We start from the raw sequence: 19,004 nt of genomic DNA on the forward strand, positions 1-19,004 counted from the left end.
CAGAATCTATGCCATATAGTTTTCTGTAATTTAAAGGTCCTTCTTCTTTTCATTTCTTCTACGATTTTCCTTTGTCGGTACTCTTCTGATTCACTCATTTTTACCCATTTTTCTCTTTTACCCTTCTCCTTTATGCCTTGTTCTTGTACACCAATGCAGGGATTTTTTTTTTTAATTTTATTTTTTTTCAGCTGTGTAGCAGAAGTTAGTTATAACCAAAAAGTTGGTCCACAAAGCAGAAAAACCTAAACCACTGCCTTCCTAGAACTTTTCCATGGAAGCACAGAAAAGAGTGCAGAGATGCTGTTTTTTCTTATCATACAGCTCTCCAAACTGTCTGGGAAGAGGTGTAGATCCTCAGTGTAATTCCTGCAATGAAATTCCAGCTTCTGACATTGGAGTATTAATATTTACCATATTCTACTTTTCTGCAGCAGGTAGTATAGGACTCAATAATGATGTCACTAAATATAAAAGCAAGTAAACCCAAGAAAAACAGTTTCCCATTACTACTACTACTGCATCAAACCTCTGTAGAGATGCAAGGTGTTGTTCAGCTTTTATACCAGCATCATAAATGTCTCCATTTTAGCAGTATGTGTTTCTAGACACTTTATACAAGCCCCATGGATATTAGTGGAGCAGAGGCAACTTAGAAAAAGTTACTTTGGTGCTTTGTGATCACATTCAAACTTCTTCCCTTCTATAGTACCTCACGTGCTACTTCCATTATAAATTTGTTTTCCTTGGAGAATGAGTTGAATGGCAAAAGGGCAGGCTAACAGGGTTTGAAGCGATTATATTCTCCAAGATTGATAGATAGCATGATACCTCAGAAAACCTAATAAAAAAATGAAGAAAAGAAACCCTGGCTCTGCTACCACAGAGTTTCCCTTCTCTTGCACTTCCTGTTCTTCCATGGCAGTGACTGAGTTAATGTCATTTTTTTTCAGGAAAATTGAGAAGATAGAATTATTCTGTGTTTCTGCTTCAGAAGGGACAATCATGTCATTGGGCAGAGACAAATCCAGGAAGGTAGTAATACCTGTTTGCAGAACAATATCATCAGTCAGTGTCACTTAAGTGGGTTTAGTTCCATATTCTCAGCTAAACTCAAATTGCTCAGTCTACAATTTGCTAAAAGTAAATATCATAAAATTCTGCCATTTTCAATTTTTATTGTTCCCTCACCCTCAAGCACCTAAAAGGCAGGATCTTCTGCACCTTGATCAGAGATGTCCATGATTCTTATGTGATTTATAGCTAGTGGACGCATATTTGAAATAGTCCTCTGGTAAATCACTGTTTTGTTGTTAATGTATTTTTTCCCCATCAGATTACAAGGAAAGGAAAGAAGAGGAGACTTGCCCTAAGCAAGACAATAAGCCACTATTCTTAATGTGATTAGGACTTTCTAAATAACCAGGAAGACCATTAAAATTTGAAGCATAAAAGTAGGTTTTAAAAAGGTCTCTTTTGACTGTGTGAAAAACAGTTTAATTGACATAAATTGAGCAAAGGAGCACTGATCCCCTAATGCAATGTTTACAATTTTAGATAGTAAAAAAGTGTTTAAAAAAAACCCCAAGCCCTGACAATCACATTCATACACTACCAAAACTATAGTGGATTATAAAAAAAGGTTCTGTAGAAAGTTTTCAAAATACCATGTGAAAATACATATCTCATAAGTATAAAGCTTTCATTGTCAAGATTTTTGGGTTAAAATAATAATTTCTGACATGTAAAGTAGGTAAAGTAGGCTGAATACAAAAATCACATTTCAATTTTATTGGATTAAATTATTCATTGTGAAATAATGGCAAACAGCAGTGGGCTATATTTGATGTAAAAGGAGCAGTTATGGAGATGCAAATAACTTAAGACTGAGGCGGAGGGCAAGGGGGGATACTAAATTGATGCAAATGAAGCAATTTATTAAAAATCCAATAGGTCTGTTGATTATGGGTTGGAAGGACCTTAACAGAATGAAAATACTCTGGCACTGAAGAACCCTTTAACCCTAAAAAGAAATAGGTATAAAAAGAAAGAGTAGAAATCAAAGTCAGGCAAGTTCAAACTGAGAAGTTGTTGGAAGCCAAAAGTTCTGACAATTAATCAGTGGAACATACTGGTAAAAGAAGTTGATAGCTTTTAAATCACTTTCTTTTTTTACCACCACTAGCATGTCAATGAAAATCTGTGATCCATGTTAAGCAATTTGTCAGGCTTAACATGATACCACTTATGATGTTAAAATGTATCTGGGAGTCATTTTCAACAGAACTGGTAGTAGAATTTGCTATGAATAAATATTTCCAATTTATTCTGGAAGAAGGTTGTTTCACGCTATCCTCTGTTTTGAGGGGTAAAACCCATTTAGCAGCCAACTAATTCTAATGTTAGGATTGGTCAAATCTTCAATACTCCAGAGTGGCAGGTACTTATGTCACTAGCTTCAGAAAAGGGCAGATAGCCTTGTCCTGGTCAATACTTCAAAGCTGGTAGAACTGTATGTGTCTTTTTGGTACCTCTTATATTTTTGATATTCAATTTTAACGTGTGTGTTTTAGTGTGTGTGCATGTACTTACATGTGTAAGCATGTATATTTTAACAAGGTTTAAGTACAGTTGATAAATAGCTTACATATTTAAGCAATTTTTCCATATTAGCTTAGAAAAAATTTTATTAGATTTTTTCAGGTAAATTATGAGGAATAATATAAAAGATTGCACTTCTCGGCAGACAAGTTTGCCTTGTTTGCTTGGGTTACTAACGGCCTTCAGCTTCATCCAAGCATCTCCTTTTAATTGTGATAAAATGCCTTCTTTAGTTCAGTCACCTGCCATCTATCTTCAATGTGTCATGCAAAAATATTTGGAGATTTACAATAAGAAGCACACTTTATTCAGCATAAAATAGGAAACATATTCAGGTGTCAGATCAGCTCTGAAATGAAATGTGTGGATAATTGTGCAAGGCAGCCTGTGCCAGCAATATGTCAGGATCGTGAATCATTGATGTTTATAGCTGGTATCATTCACATCGGTGCATTTTCTTACTATATTAAGCAGGACCAACTTGGTGTCTCAGAAGACTTGTGTTTCCTTTCTTATTTAGCTGTTAGCGTGTGTAAAATCCTCAAATACAGTTATGTTAATTTTCCCACTTAAATTTCCTGTGATTTTGTTCTCCATTTTCAATAAGCTAATAATGGGAAAAGGATGATATAAAAAGCATGGGAAGCTACTGAAACAGTTTGCATATTCAGATAAATTTTAAAATTAATGCCAATAGACACATAAACATACAAAGTGATGGTATAGAATCTATTTTGAGGTCTATCATTAACATAGTTTGCTCAATGGCTAAGATTTGCATCCTGATATGATTCCACTAAATTACTTCACATATACTCAAAACTGCTTAGGAGGCATAAGTAATTAATCCCTTTTATGAATAGGTTAATGTTGCATCCAGGGAAAATTAGATTTTCAGCCAGGGTTTAGCCAGGTGTCAGTTCTTGGAAAAAGTGCTAAACTGTTGAGTGTTTCAGTTCTAAACAGTTGAAGTAATTTTCAGTCTTTCGTTTACCCCCTGTTCTAAATTTAAGAGTTAATGTTTCCAAATAAAAGAGGATCTGTTCCCACTCTAATTAGAATTGCAGTCTTCTTATAAGATAGGGAAAATAGAAGAAGTCATAAATGATCTCCATGTCCACTGACATTAAGATCATCATTAAGTTGGCTTCAGTTATACGATAAACTCCTCAGGTGCTAGTATCATTCAGTACTGACACAGAGCTCCTGAAGAGGCCGTCAAGTTTCCGTCACTGGATCCTTATAAGCATAAGCTGGTGTGTAGCTGCTCCTAACTTGCATAGAGATATGCAGTAGATGACCACAACTCTGGCCCAATCATCTGTAATTTCTGTGATTCTGTATGCAATGTCAGTTCACTTCTCTTCAACATGTACATAGTGATACAATCCCAAATCCATGGTGTGTTAATTTGGATAAATGTAATGGGCCCTGTGTGTTAAAGACGTTGATGTTCCTGTAACTGTACTCCACCATGTAAGAATCTTCCCTGAAAGCAAAGGGGCAGTGTTATTAGATGCATGACAACTACCACTGTATAAAGGCTTGTTAAATTTTTATTTGGTTCAGAAAAGGAAGAACAAACAATATTTGAAATGTAAAGTTATTAAGTAAGGCTTTTTCTGTTTCACTTTAACTTTAGAGAGGTTTCTTTTTTGTTTTAAAGAAAAAAAAGCATTTTTTTGACATTTTTAATGCAATATTAGGGTAGTATAAACTGCCACCTTTTGGGGAAAAAACCAAGTCAGTTGCATTGGGCTGGGGCTGCCAATCTCAGAGTCTGATCCTGCTTCCTGGAATAATTAACAAGATAAACACACAGAGGGAAAGAAAAGAATAACAAATGTAGAAAATATATGTTTAAATGACTCCTGCAACCTCTCTGTTGGTAAAAGGTATCAGCTTTTCCTTCTTCTAAGAAATTACTTTTTGCTGCCTGTCTAGTTATGAGACCCACAGTGGTGTTGCAACATCCTTGAAAGGCAAAGCCAAATTCAAGTTTTAACATAAGGCAAAAGGAATGATGAGAAAGAACAGAAATAAGGTGTGAAATATAAATACTGAATGAGGATACTCAGGAAAGACAAGTACATGTCTTGCATCCCAGATGTTCAAGAGTTATCCAAAGCTTGAGAAGGTTTCCTTTCATTGACTTAGTCTAGTCAGTTTCTCAAGATTGGAGTGATGCATTATTTCAGTATTTTATCCACTTATATGTTCTGATACATTAATTCTGGTAGGTTTTTGTGTAGCATTTTTCTCTAATTTATCAATTTTCTCTTATTTTCAGGTCAGATTTTTTTAAATTAGTTGAGTTATTTTCCTGTCTTTCTTTCTGACTATTGCAAAAATTAAATTTATCATAAGATGTTGCAGTTTTATTGCATAAAGAATTTAGGACTATAGGCTTTCATGCAACAGTGATCCCACTGTATTTTTTCACTGGATCTGTGTCCCATCCCTTATATGAAATGAATTATTCCTGTCACAGTGACAACTATCTAAAATTTCCTTTGGTGCATTCCCCTTCAGAGGAGGTCCACATATTACATACTCTCAAGAGCCAGAGCCAACACTGAAAACAGAAATATTAATTTCCTAACAGTTTTTTTGTTGTTGTTTTATGATAGGATCTTCTTTTCCATAGGCACTTTTGAATTTTTTTTTAGAGCACTACTAGCAAGTACATGTAAAATTTTTTTTACACATTTGCTGATACAAATTCGCTGATATATTGATATCCAACACAAATGTTTTCACTGTGCTACTCTAATCTATTCTCAGCTTGCCATAATATATCAACAAGCTATTTGAGTAAGCAAGGAATTCTGTTGAAAAAAAAATAATAAAAGAAACAAAATAAGAGAGTATGCAGTTATGTAAGTAATGCTTTTATAATAATGAATACTCAGTTTGGTGGGTAATTTTCCAGCCTTTTACTTAATCAGATTAATTCTTATCCTTCCAATATTTGTGTCATTCATGAGGAAGACCTTTTAAAGTCCTTTTCTACCTTTAAAGCAAATGCCTCTGAAGTTGGAAAAAAAGCCCACAAAAATTTCACCGTGTGAGAATTAAAAGGGCTTTTCTTTCACATAATTTCTCTGCTCACTTCTGGTTTTGAGTCAGATGCTTTTTTTTTTCTCTTCTTGAAGAGGTACATAGCTTCTAGAAGGAGGGATAGTGTTTCTTGTTCTCATTTGCTATGACTAGTAGCATAACTTCCCCTAACAGCTGGGAAAAGTAGGGAAGGTTTTTATCTTCCTATACATTATGGGGATGGAGCACATTCAGAATTAAATCCTCAAAATGGTAACAGCTAAATTTTGCCCAGAACATCTGAATTCTTCAGTAGATCTTAACCTGTATTTATTTTCAAAGGCAGCAGAAGTTTCCTCCCATCCCATAAGCAGTCATTGCTCTTCCAAAGAATGGAAACCCCAGAGCAGCCGAAAAAGCAGTTTCTGGGGGTAATTCTGCTTGGCTGTTTGTTTCTTTTTCCTTAACATGGACAAACCAATATTATTCCTTTTCCTAATTTATTTCACAGAATTGATTCAGCTGTTTTAACTATAACATAAAAATAAAAATATTCTCAGATAGGCAACTAACATAGGAAAAAGCCCCAGCTACAATTATTTAAATATTAGAGTTGTAAACAAGGGCTTAGAATTAAAAGATAGGATCACTCTTTAACATTGCTATCTATTATCATTATGTGTACTCTTCTGGGATCTGTTCTTAAACTTAATTTCCAGCAAATAATGCCTCAAAGTTTGAAGAGGCACAAAACCTTAATAACTCTCCAAAGAGAAGATCAGCACATTTTTAAAATCTCTGTTTGTAATTACATTAGTCTCTGATTACTCTTTAGCAGAAAATAACCACCAATGCTTCTTTGGAAAGTATTATAATAATTTCTTTCCCCAGAAGATCAATCTGTTTTATTAAAATTTTGAAAATTTTCCTCATATGGCATTAAAATAAACACATTTCTGAGTGGAGGTCATTAAGAGATAGGTACAATTATGGCACTGTCTCAGGAGAACCCTGTGTTCAGATTCTTGCTCTGATTCAGATGAGCATCTTTGAGACTGCACCACCTTTTAATCAGGCAGAATAGGAAATTAATTTTCCTGTTCAGGCAGAATACGAAAGAAATTCGAGCTTATTGCTGTACCTAATAGGTTCCAGGGAATGAACATTTCTATTTCTCTCAAGCAATCAGAAAGGTCTTTCTAATGGAAATTTAATTGAAACTAGAATTTATTCTGTAATTATAATTATTTTTCCCCTTGAGAAAATATATTTTCATAAAATGTGGACATTGAGAAATGTTCTGTCCAGTTTTAGTTTAGCTGGCATTCTCTGTTTATTTAAATGCATATATATATACACACACACAGACTTTCAACATTTTTTCTTATGTTTTTAACGTTAAAACTCAGAAAGGTCCAAATGAGAAGAGATATGTGTGAACACGTGCATGCCTGCATGGGTCTGTCTTTATTACTTGATTAATGAAGATATGTTGGAGAAGCAGTATCTTTTTTTTCACTCTGGAGTGAATCTGTTCCCTGCTGCCTGTAAATGCTATTAGAGCCATCTCCATAGCAACTAATGGTGATGCTGAAGAAAAGTGTTCCCAAACTTTCAAAGAAGGAAGTAGATCATTAGAATCCCTTAGAAAGAAGGAAGTATTTTTACACAGATGGAGCTGGTAAGTGAAAGGAGACACAAACAGTAAAATAAACAGGGCACTAATACCAGCAAGTGTAAAGGCATGATATGATTAGTATTTAGTCACCTTGAAGTTATTGCACTCTTGAATGGATAGCAGAATACTTTTTTCTTCAGAGAATTTAGGAGGTAGGTTTGAATCTTGGATATGGTAAGGCGGATTCCTTTTTTCAGGACTGTCTGAACTAGTCAACACAGAAAAGAGGTCTTGTTTGTTTTCTCATCTGTGTATTATTATGAATTATTATAATTAATATCACAAACATTAATATTACCTCATTGTAACCACTGAAATAAAATTATCTCAAAAGTCAAGGTCTTTTTTGTCTGTTAAGGTGCACAACTCTGATTAGGATGGTTTTGAACATCTTAAATGAATTGTTGTTTATGTCAAAAATTGCTTGCCAGTGTCACTAATATTTGCAGTTCCATCACCCAATTACTCTGAATATTACTTATAACTTTACAGGTAAACCAGACTTCCAGACAGTTCTTAAGCACCTCCTGGGTAAAAATCATGCCACGAGCATGAAAGAGGTAGATGTAGCTTTGTTTCCTATTGCACAGACCTTTGTAGAATAGGACAACTCAACTTTCACTGACTATAGTAAAAGTTGAGGGTCTCTTGCATCTTAGCGATTTAAATAAGAGTCAAAATAGGAGTATTTAGTGCATATATCATACATAAAATGAAAAGACAGAAGTAATAGAAAAGGAGCAGTGCTACCTCTGGAGAGGCCAGTCTTTCAAAAGAGAAAAGATAACCTCTGCAGGAGAGAAAGCGATGTCACTACTTAGTGATAAAGAAGCATTCTGCCTTAATTTGAAAGGACCTGCCTAATGAGCCATGCCTGGTTCCCTTAGACAAATTTATTACTCTCACTTAACACGGACATCATTATTAATTTGGCAAGCAGGAGTCATACCATCTTGTCAGCAGAGGTGCTGGATCACCCTGAAGCTGGGTATAAGCCAAATACTTTCCTCACAGCCCATCTTTCAGCAGGACTACTTTCCTTCCAGTAGGGAATTAGCATACTGCTACAAGTTTTGTTATTGTTCCTATTCAGAGAATCTGTATTAATTCACATTGAGAACATCAGGGGCAAATGGTACAGCTAATTATTAATGGTATGAAAGAGTTCATAAAAAATCAACATCAAAATGGCTCATGTCCATCACTGACTAGTAAGTGATTATAAAAATACAGGGTCATAGCAGATTCTTAAATGGGTAGAATGACATGTTGTAATTTAGCTGAAATAACCTTTCTGTAAAAGTTAATTCATGAATATTCCTGTTTAAACCAGACCTGGTTTTGAGACTCCTAACAAGTTTATCTTAATTTTGCAGAGGCTTTTGGACAATTCTCAGCTGTATTCCTAAGAAAAAAATATTTGCTTTAAATTTCTACCTTTACAAGGACATTGGATAGCTATCTTTTAGCTTTGCCTACGGATTGTTTCCTGCAGTTATCCATTGTACAAGTGAAACCATAGTTAGAGCTATAAATTGGAATACAGATTTCACTTTTAGATTGCCTGAGAACAAATGAAAGCCTAAAGAAAGATCTTGCCACAAATAGGAGCAGAAGCAGTACGAAAGGGAGCCTTGCACCAAATTGTTTTTACAAGTAGAATGAAATACCACTAGGAAGGAAAGGAATACCTCATATGTATGTCAGCAATTTTTTTTTTAAACTAAAGTACAACATTTAAATATATTTGACTTGAACTTTTTGTACCGTGGACTTAACCATAGTCATGGATATCAAAATCACAAGTACATACATTAGAACTAGTTAAAAAATTGAAATTATTATGTGGAAAATTATTATCTCTGTGGAAATGTTGAAGTTTGTTTTCATTCCAAATAAGAACTTCACAAAATGTGGTGTTTGTCACAATATGAACTAGTAGTTGAAATATTCTAGAATTTATATGTAAACTACTGAGGGGAAATGCTGATTAGATCTTTTTTAAGTCAAAGAATGTTCTAATTTTCATATTGAATAACAAAACCATGGATTAATATTGTAGATCCCATTTAGCTCTTCTTTCTTCTTTCATCCTCTAGGTTAGATGCAATGCTTAGTAAAATCTGGTACAATTATTACTAGCAATGTTGATAATAAAATACAGAAGGTTTTATTTAATCGCTTCAAAGACTTCTGAGTTTTTTGTATTTTTCAAACACTTTTTAGCAGAGATCAATCTCAGTAAAACTTTTAACGTTTCATTTTCACAGTCTACATGAGAACTCATCTCTTTTTCATAGCCTGCATATTCTTCTCAATAGGAAAAAAGCCTGTAAGAACAGGACAGTTGAACAATGTAATTCAAAAGCATCAAACCTTAACTGTGCCCAGCTAAATAGAGATCTGCATTCAGGAACTCAGCACTGCACTAAACTTCCTCCCATTTAAAAACAGGAGCTATTACTTCAATTGCTTTAACAACAGTGGTTCCTGTGATCCCACATAGTGCCATAGTCTTGTTTCAAATAATGTTTAAGAGTTTGCATTAGTAATAATTAACTGGTCTCTACTGACTATTGCCAAGAATAGGTGAAAATGAGTTCAAAATATTTTAGTTTCGTTCAAAATATTTTAGTTTCTTCTGAGGTTGTAGCTATGAAGAACTAAAACCTTCCCTGCGAAAGATATGTACCTTACATGCAAGTTTTGTCAGACTCCGTGCTGAATTTGGTCATTTGGTTATGGACCAACAGGCCCATTCAGTCAGGTGTTGCTCTGACCCTGCTTAAGACCTGTTAGACAAGAAGTGCTGTTATACGATACAAGGTGGCTTTTCTTCCCTGGAGGAGTGAGGGTCAGCCGGTGCTTTTGCTCATCCAGTTCCTATTGGTGGGGCTTGTATAGTCAGGTGCTAGATGATATGTTTTATGTTGCTACACATATCCACAAGATTAAACATTTGTCACAGGGCTGCCGCTCTGTGCGCTTTGAGACTGAGTGTGCAGTAGGGCATAGATGTCATTAACAACAACCTAGACATTATGACCTCTTTTATTGAATGCTGGTCAAAACACACTGTGAGCAGAATTTACTTTTTTATTTTTTTAGCAGAAGGGCCTAAGTGGAAAGAAGAAAAAAAAAAAAAGATACAAAAGTATTTGTCATAGGATGTAGCCTATTATTTAGCTACATCTGACTAGTTCAACTACACAGCCTTCTGAAAACTTGGAAAAAAAATGTTAGACTATTAATTTTTTAAAAATCCTGTTTTTAAGATCTAACAGCCTATGTTCATTCTGATTTTTACATCCATTTCTTAGTGCTCTTTAGCTACTAAGCTTAGAACTTGATGGAAGTAACGAAGGAGATTGTTCCACAGCGACTGGTCATTTTAAAATCTGAGCAACTCGGTTTTGTCATGGTGATTACAAAGAGAGGGTATGTTGCCTCCATAGCTGATTCTTCTAGAAACTGTAAAGCAGTTATGAACCAGGAGCATTCGTGATTGCATGCTGTACTGGCTTTTTTGAGCAGGTCTGTCACATGTCTACGGAATGAAAAGGAGGAAAACAGTGCTTACTCTACCATTGCCTACTTCTTTTCCTGAGAGTAACAGTTTCATATACTTCCTGTTTTATATATTTCCATTCTTGGTCAGGTTTAGGTTCCTGGTTCTCTGCCCCCAAGAGAGCTGGCTTGAATGATGCAAGGTGCTCTCCTAGCTTGTATCAGCTGGTAATGGTCCCCTTGCTCAATTCAAGTTGTGTATAACAAGAAGGAAATACTGTCCTGTGAGTCTCCTTTACTGATCTCAACTGTGCCCTCTGCTATGGGGTAGCATTGTAGAAATTTCACCCAAACTGCATATACCCAAATTTCCAGATGTATTTGCAGGGACAGCTGGTGAACTTGTGGCTTGTGACAGCTGCTTTGCCATAGTAGGGACAAAATTAATTAAAACTGTTTCTGAACGTGTATTTTTCACAAGGACGAATTGCATACCAGAATTTTAGCAGAAAGCATCCACTATTAAAAACAAACAACAAAAAATTGAAAAACATTTTAATGATGGATTTCCTTATTCTTTGATTCAGTGCCAATTACAAAAGCTAGGAATCATTAAATATTGTATATCGATAACCTGATATCCATTGTGTGGTGTTTTGTTGGAAGCAAAGCCAAAAGTATCTTCCTTCTCCAGGTCCAAAGCCAGCAACCTAACCACTGGCAGCCATTATAGTCTCTGTTGGCAGTATGCAGCTATAGACAAATTTCATGTTGTGTTTTGTAAGCCACCAGAAATATGAACTTGTTTTGGTTAGTCTCTATAGGGAAAAATAGGACAGATGGACTTTTCATACTGCTTAAATAAATCTCTTGCTTCCTTTGGCCAGCCTTACAGAGCAGGGTGGGTGAGTCAAACAGATCAGAGAAGCTGATATTTGTGTTCCTCTCATGTGAATAGAAAGTGGACACCATTTATAGAATTTATCTCATTTAAAAGTGTGTAGCTGATAACATTTCTGAGAAGTGATTTGTTAAAATATTGAAAGTTATGCCAGATATGTTATGCTGTTCTGTACAATTCTGAATATAGGTGTCCTGTTTAAAATTCATTGAAACGTCAATGTTTAGGCCAAAACCCTGATTTTCAGTTCCTCAGCTCTCAGTAGTTACTACAGCATTATATCATTACAAATGCCATTTAAAAATGCTAGGTTTGAGGCATAGGTGTTTGCAATTATAAATATTAATTGATGTATGCCAGATTATATAACTTCAGGTTTTCATCAGGACAGTGATCTACTGGACCGACGGAAACATTGCTTCAGTGTCCAGTCCGAATCTGGAGAAGATCTTTACTTTTCTGTGGAACTAGAATCTGACCTAACACTATGGGAAAAAGCCTTCCAAACAGCAACTTTTTTAGAAGTTGAAAGGATACAGGTGAGAACAACTGCCTTGATGATTACCTTTTGGTACGTTAACAGTTTAGGTCTATATGAAATAATGATGCAATTTAAGAAATTCTCTGACCTCTTGCAGCTCTCAAATTATTATTGTTTTGTGTATGTAACTGTGTAAAAAGCTTTTCGGTGTTCCCAAACAGCTTGCAGTCTAATGTTGAGAAGAGATCACCTCAAATACAATCTTTGAGTTGTTATGACTAGGTGATACGTATCTGTTAACTAAAGTTCGTGGACAGGAGAGGGGAAAAACCAGATGTTTAGATGCTCTTGCATACTGTCTTACATGCTACTTTATTTGTTATTGGATAATATAAGAGAACCTTGCAGGAATTAAATTGTCTTCGTAATAATTACAAGTTAGAGTACTTACTGAATGCAAGCAAGGACAAAATTTTGCCTCAGATACATTATTGGTTTTGCACACATTTTTTGTTTCTTGCGTATTTGCTCAATTGTCAGATGACAGAGCAGAGGTGGGTGACATTCAGGTACAGATTACTAGCAAATTTTTATAGCAAAATTACGTATCAGAGTGTTTTAAGATAACTCCGTTTTTCTCACATGACCAAAAAGTAGTATTTTTTTGAATTAAAATAGGAGAAAAAAATACCCCCCAGTTATAATTCACCTGAATTGTTGTTATAGTCACGTTCTAAACATAAATACATGTGGTTGGAACAGCTTTCGTTGATGTTACCATGAGTTATTCTGTTTGGCTAATGCTCACTTTCCCTGCACTCATTTTCTGCGGCCTCCTGGGAATGCAAGCACTGACAGATTTTTATTTAGACAAATTGTTAGTTAGTTACAGATTAGCCCTCCTCTGACCTATAAACCAACACATGCAGATGAACTGAATTAGTATATGCTAATGGTGATCCATTTTGCAAAAACTACACTGCTGTCGGTTTTAATGCATATTACCTATGTTGGAGGAGGAGTTGAAGAAGGTTCAACTTTAAGTTCATGCACTCTGCTGCCTTTTACAGGAGCTATTCTTACTTTTTGTATTCTGGTTGTCATGCTGAAATATATAAGTGTAGTTCCTGTGTATAAAAATTGTGACAATATATATCCACTGCTACTAAATATTTGAGATGCTTTTTTTTCTCATATAACTGACAGCAGCATTGTTTGTAGAAGCACTATTGCGCCATCAGTAAAAGAATATATGGCCATTTTCTTGAATACTTTTAGCCCAGAAGCTACTTCATGTTTGCGCTTCTCTAATACTGATTCAAACTGTAGCATTCCTAGTTTAGATTTTCTTCTTGGGTCTTAGCATTACATTTATTCAAAATTGCTCCCATGTATCCCCCAAAATTTCCCTAATAATTTTAATCTCAGATGAAACTTAACCTTTCCACCTTTCTTTTCACTCTATTGATGTTCACAATAGCAATTATGAACTCAGGGTAATTATTTTCTGAGATTGATTGATGATAGAAAATTTGTGAAGGTGGACAAACAGGCTTCTCATGATTTATTATTGTGGAACTCACACTTATGATTTCACCTTTTTAAAATTATTATTATTTTCTTGCGTCTCTTTCTATATCTCAGTTTGGGAAAAATTATTAATTTTATATAACTGGACTCAGCCTCCTCATTTTTCTTTCAACAATCCATTACTGCTTTCATCCTCATCAGATAAAATCTGGTTTGACTAAGTAGTGATATAATTTGTCTCTGACAAGTTCTTTCATTGCTCTGTGAGAAAAAAAGGTGACAGGTTCAAAATTGAGGTATCAACTGTACATTTTTACTAAAATTGTGTTTTATGCAATCATATTCATATGAATATTAATATTTCATGTGAATGATAATCCAGCTGTGCTCAGATTTGTCTTACTATGAAATCATATAATTTTGAAAATATAACTGCAGTTTAAAACTGCCATTTAGGCTTATTCAGATGTGTTGTGTACTATTTCATAATCATGCAAATAATAACAGAGTTACTTAGTGAGTATAAATTGGCATTAACCTCCACGAGAGGTTAATCAGGGCCCTATTCTGATGTAATTCTAAAGAATATATCACAAATGAAAATGCTTTAAAGATGCCTTACTATAAATACATAAAAAATTATGTTTAAGTCTAATTCATAGCTTCTGCCAGAGGTATATCTAAAACAAAAATTAGGCAGGTTTGGGTTTTTTTTAGGAAAGAAATATATTAGAGCAGAAATAGTCAAGCTGATAATACTTTAGCCAATAATATGTGGTATGATATTGTAGCAGTGCCATTGTGTGTTACAGTCATTCTTTAGTTAGTTTTCTTTAGAGTAGTAAGACATGCTAATCTGTTTTCATAATTACCTATTAAAAGAAAAAAGAATCTGTTGATATAAAGATCCTTTTTCTTTACTATCTCACAGCATCGTTATATGGAGAATCCAGGACTACTATAGCTTGCATAATGATGTGCAATTATATATGATTGTCAGGTTCCCTTTGTGTTCTTGCTACTTTATGCTAAAATTTTCACTACTTCCATAACGAATTTTTTCATGCTGTCCTTCTTGTTTGTATTGTAGTTTCTTGTTCCCTAATATAAAGATTATTGTGCAAGCTGCTTTGTGTTACAGTGCTTTAATGTTTGTCTCCGTTGAAGTTGAATCTGAGTTTAGAACTCTGAATTTAATCTTGGATTTACAGTATGGTTTCCCTTAGCTTCAGAGATAGCTTACACTAGGTTTACAACATACATTTTTTCCATAATTTAAACTGTGTGTATTGAGGGAGTAAAATATAAGGAACAACTTTGGGTTGTCTCCTTCAGCCCCTGCCTGACCCGATGAATTATTCATAAATCCAATTTAAGACTCTGTACTCTGTGAGAGAACAAGAAATGAGTGCTGAAATAGCTTCTGCTTCTTTTGGAAGGGGGAAGTTTCTGTTCTAAGAAGGTTTTCTTGAGCTCTGTGTGAGAAATCAGCAACCAAAGCCAAACATCCACAGTATATATTACTTATTATTATACTTTCAATGACCTCAAGTGTTTGATAAATGTATAAGAAATTTTAAATTATCAAGTCTCCTGGGAAGAATTTCTGCATTTTTGTTTTCTCCAAGTGTCTGAATTAAAAGACAAATAAAAGGAAATAAAGATGAGAAATATCTTAACATAGCTAACACGGGTCTGAAAGTTCACATTCCTACTCTGACCTGTGATCAGAATCCTGTGCAAGTGAATACAACATGTGCATAAAGCAAGGGGCATTCTCCTCCAAAGAAACTAAAATCTCACTGTCCAGAGATCCTTTTGTTATTCTTGAACATCATGGAATACACGGTCTAAGGGCATAGACTTGTCTCATGTATAAGCAAAGAGTAAATAAAAAATCAGCTACTCCTGGTAGTTTGCACCTTACAGTGCAGTTTCTTCCTACTGATGACCACATTGAACTGAACCTGATGAAATTTCTTTACAAACAGTGCACTAGCTTTTGTAGAAAGAACCTTCAGTCTGGGAACTAGGTTGCTATTTCAGTGCAGCATTGAACCAAGATTGATATGTCCTGTTTCTCATAAATGTTAACTTCTCAGTGAGGCTCATTAGCCCAGGAACAGTGCTGTGCTTATGCAGAGGTAGCTGTGCCAGCTCGGCATGGTGCTGCAATGCACGTTGCAGGTTGACTTCTGGTGCTGGGGTGGGAGGTCAGACGAGTTAGAGAGCAATACATCTTTTAAATCTAATGGACTGTCTCCTTGCCAAATTTTAATTCTCAGTAAAGGCTCTATGTCTGTTCTAGACATCTTGCAGGTCTACAAATAAAAATGTAGTTTGCATCTTGTAGGAAATTAGGAAGATAATTCTACAAAACTGCACATTTCTGTTTTTCATGCAAAACCTGAACATTTTTGTGTATGTGAATTCATTAAGTAGTAAGTCACAGTGAAATATATTACTTTACACTCTTTTCATCTACTAATGAGATGTGCCAAAGGCAATATCCTGTCCTTTTCTAACAATACTGTTTTACCATCAAAGTTTACATATTCATAGCAGTTTTACGGTGTAGCTACGCCAGAAAAATAAAGCCACTTTCTTTTTGCTAATATAAACACAAATACCATATGACTGCAACACCACAGAGCTGAATCATTGATTTTGTAATTAAAAATTTTGGGGGTTTATGCATTAGTAGTTATAATAACCAAGTGCACCTCTATACTGTATGAATTAAGATTTTATACATATAGTAAAGTACACAAAGTTCTTTCAGTGTTAGAAGCTATAAGAATAGACCAGCCACTGTTTTCCACCTCAACAGCAGCAGTAGGAAACCTTTCATTTACCAACAGACAGTTATAGCTTTTGGACACTTTTGTTGCATCACACAGTGACATATTGCTGTTACTCAGCAATATTGTAAAATCATCTTGTAAGGCATGTGTTGTGGATTGTTTTTACTTCTGATTTATAGATGGCCGTACATTTTATAAAGACTGGTTTAAATGTTACACTTGTGCCTCACTGATAACTAACAGAGAGTGTCCTTCAGTGATGGATATCACTGTGTTTGAAACCTGGATTCTAGAGCTCCAAAGTGTGAGCACAAAGATTAACCAACAACTGTTTGTGTGCAGTTGAGACCTTGATTTCATCAAGGAAAGCAATTTAATCAAATATTTCAGTTCCAGGAAAGAAATCTATATTGAAGTGTAAGAAAGTAAAATTTAAAATAACCAAAGAATCTATATAGCTAGGAACTTTTCCATTTTCTTCATTACGGTGTCTATTTCAACTCCAAAAAGCTGTTAATGAGCCTTTCAGCTTCTTGTGTTCTGGGGAAGACCATTTAGAATCCAAAGAGCCGACCCAAAGAATATATAATTAAAGGCATGCAATTTATCATTGACAATCAAAATGCCAAAAATAATAATACATACTTTTATAACACTGATAATTTAGTAGCTTACATTGTCCCCATGTTTACAATTTATATTTTGTTTCTTTGACATATCATAGATCACTGAAGTCTGTGTTCTCATTTCATACAGCAACATTTCAAGAATATATTTCATTTAATCTAGAGGGTAAAATGTCTATAAAATAAGATTGGTTTCTTTAAAGAACTTACATCAGATTTGGAAATGTTTTAATTTTTTTACATATTTTGTGTTGAAAAATGCAAGTTTGTCATTGTGTACCTGAAGTCAGCCTTCAGGCACAGCATTAGTTTTGATCCTGAAAGACACTAATAGATGTCTCACAGCATGTATTGAAGTGTGGTGTTATGGAAATAAATAGACACATAGATTTAAAAAACAGGATGACAAAGTCTTTCAGGATTTCAAGGTTTCTCACAGAAACTTTTGAGTGATATTGACCACTAGCTGAAGCAAAAAAGGTATTTAATATGGTTACATCAATTGCTACATGGTATGAGATACTACCTTTTTCACTGAGATTTAGGACAACACAAAACCACAATAAACAGCATACCAAAAAGATCTTTAACAAATGCATTTAGTTTTTCTTAAAAAGCTAAAAGGAATGTATTAATGTTAGAGGAAGTTACCAGGTACCAAAAAAAAAAAAAAAAAAGAATTCAAAAATAAAATTTCCCTTCCCTTTTAGCAGCTGTCGCTGGTAAACCACTGAGGCAATTCTGATTCTGATTTTTTTTTTCCCTAATCAAAGCAAAGCCTCTTTTTACAATAGTTCGAAAACCTTGTCACTGATATTGATTTGAAATACATTGGCAATAAATTGACCTATTTACACACAGATGACTTATTTCTGATAATAATTTTGAGATATATAAACATGAGAAAAAAGACACAGAAATAGTGATCCTAGAAAGAATTTGAAGACATGTGTTCTGTGGTAACTACCTTCTGTGATTTTTCTTTTACAGTGCAAGACATATGCCTGTGTTTTAGACAGTCATCTTATGGGACTTACCATCGACTTTAGCATGGGCTTTGTCTGTTTTGATGCTGCCACAAAGGTAAAGTCCTAAGACTTGTTTCCATCACATTATTATTATTCCTTGTTATTTCTTATATTTTGGGATAAGTAGTACATCCTTAAAATGTACTTGGTTTTGTTATTGCAACAGATCACCTCTTGTCAAATCTCTTGTGCTTTAGTTTAAACTTGGGGGTGATTTCTAAATGATGTGAGCAGTTGTATTCTGCTATGTGCTTGTTATTGAAAAGTAAATACCAATATCAGTCTGCAACAAGCATCAACTCTTCATTCTTTAATTTCACATGAAAGCCCAGGCTGATTCAGCTTGATGTTTCCATCTGCACTAATAGCTAACAAGTACTAAAATGTAAGCAGGCTTTATTACTACTACTTGACACTGCTGTTATGGGAGAATGTGAAATTGTCTGAGTTCCATATCTCTTCAGTACCTGTTGTCCTTTGAGATGCTGCAGCATTGTCACCAGCCATTGCTGAAAATGCCCTCTTCTCTCCAGAATATGCTCCTATCCTCTATCTGAAGTCAACCCTTCCCACCATATTACTCCACTAATCAGAACCCTTTTATTCTTCCCACTCCATTCTACTGTTTCTTTATACAAGGTGTGGTGAATTTGAAATTCAAATACTTGCGTATACATATTTCTTTTTGTTAAGCAAATAGTCTTGTATGATTCATCAGTGAAATATGTGACTCTCAACTTAGGAGGTATTACACGAAAAATCACTGCAACAGAATTAAAATGCAGTGGCTCAGAAAAATATGCAGGGGC

The 19,004-nt window shown here is 34.7% G+C and overlaps 1 protein-coding gene across 5 annotated transcripts in view; it reads left to right on the forward strand.

The window, feature by feature from the left end:
• SNTG1 (syntrophin gamma 1) overlaps positions 1-19,004 on the forward strand; it is a 352,865-nt gene that overhangs the window by 306,241 nt on the left and 27,620 nt on the right. For all 5 annotated transcript variants that reach the window (XM_075085000.1, XM_075084999.1, XM_075085001.1 and 2 more), the window contains 2 exons: positions 12,113-12,265; positions 18,158-18,250. In XM_075085000.1, the coding sequence (XP_074941101.1) occupies positions 12,113-12,265; positions 18,158-18,250 (246 nt within the window). The remainder of the gene's footprint in view (positions 1-12,112; positions 12,266-18,157; positions 18,251-19,004) is intronic.

The sequence above is a fragment of the Phalacrocorax aristotelis genome, chromosome 2, assembly GCF_949628215.1.
Source record: "Phalacrocorax aristotelis chromosome 2, bGulAri2.1, whole genome shotgun sequence".
Lineage (NCBI taxonomy): Eukaryota > Metazoa > Chordata > Aves > Suliformes > Phalacrocoracidae > Phalacrocorax > Phalacrocorax aristotelis.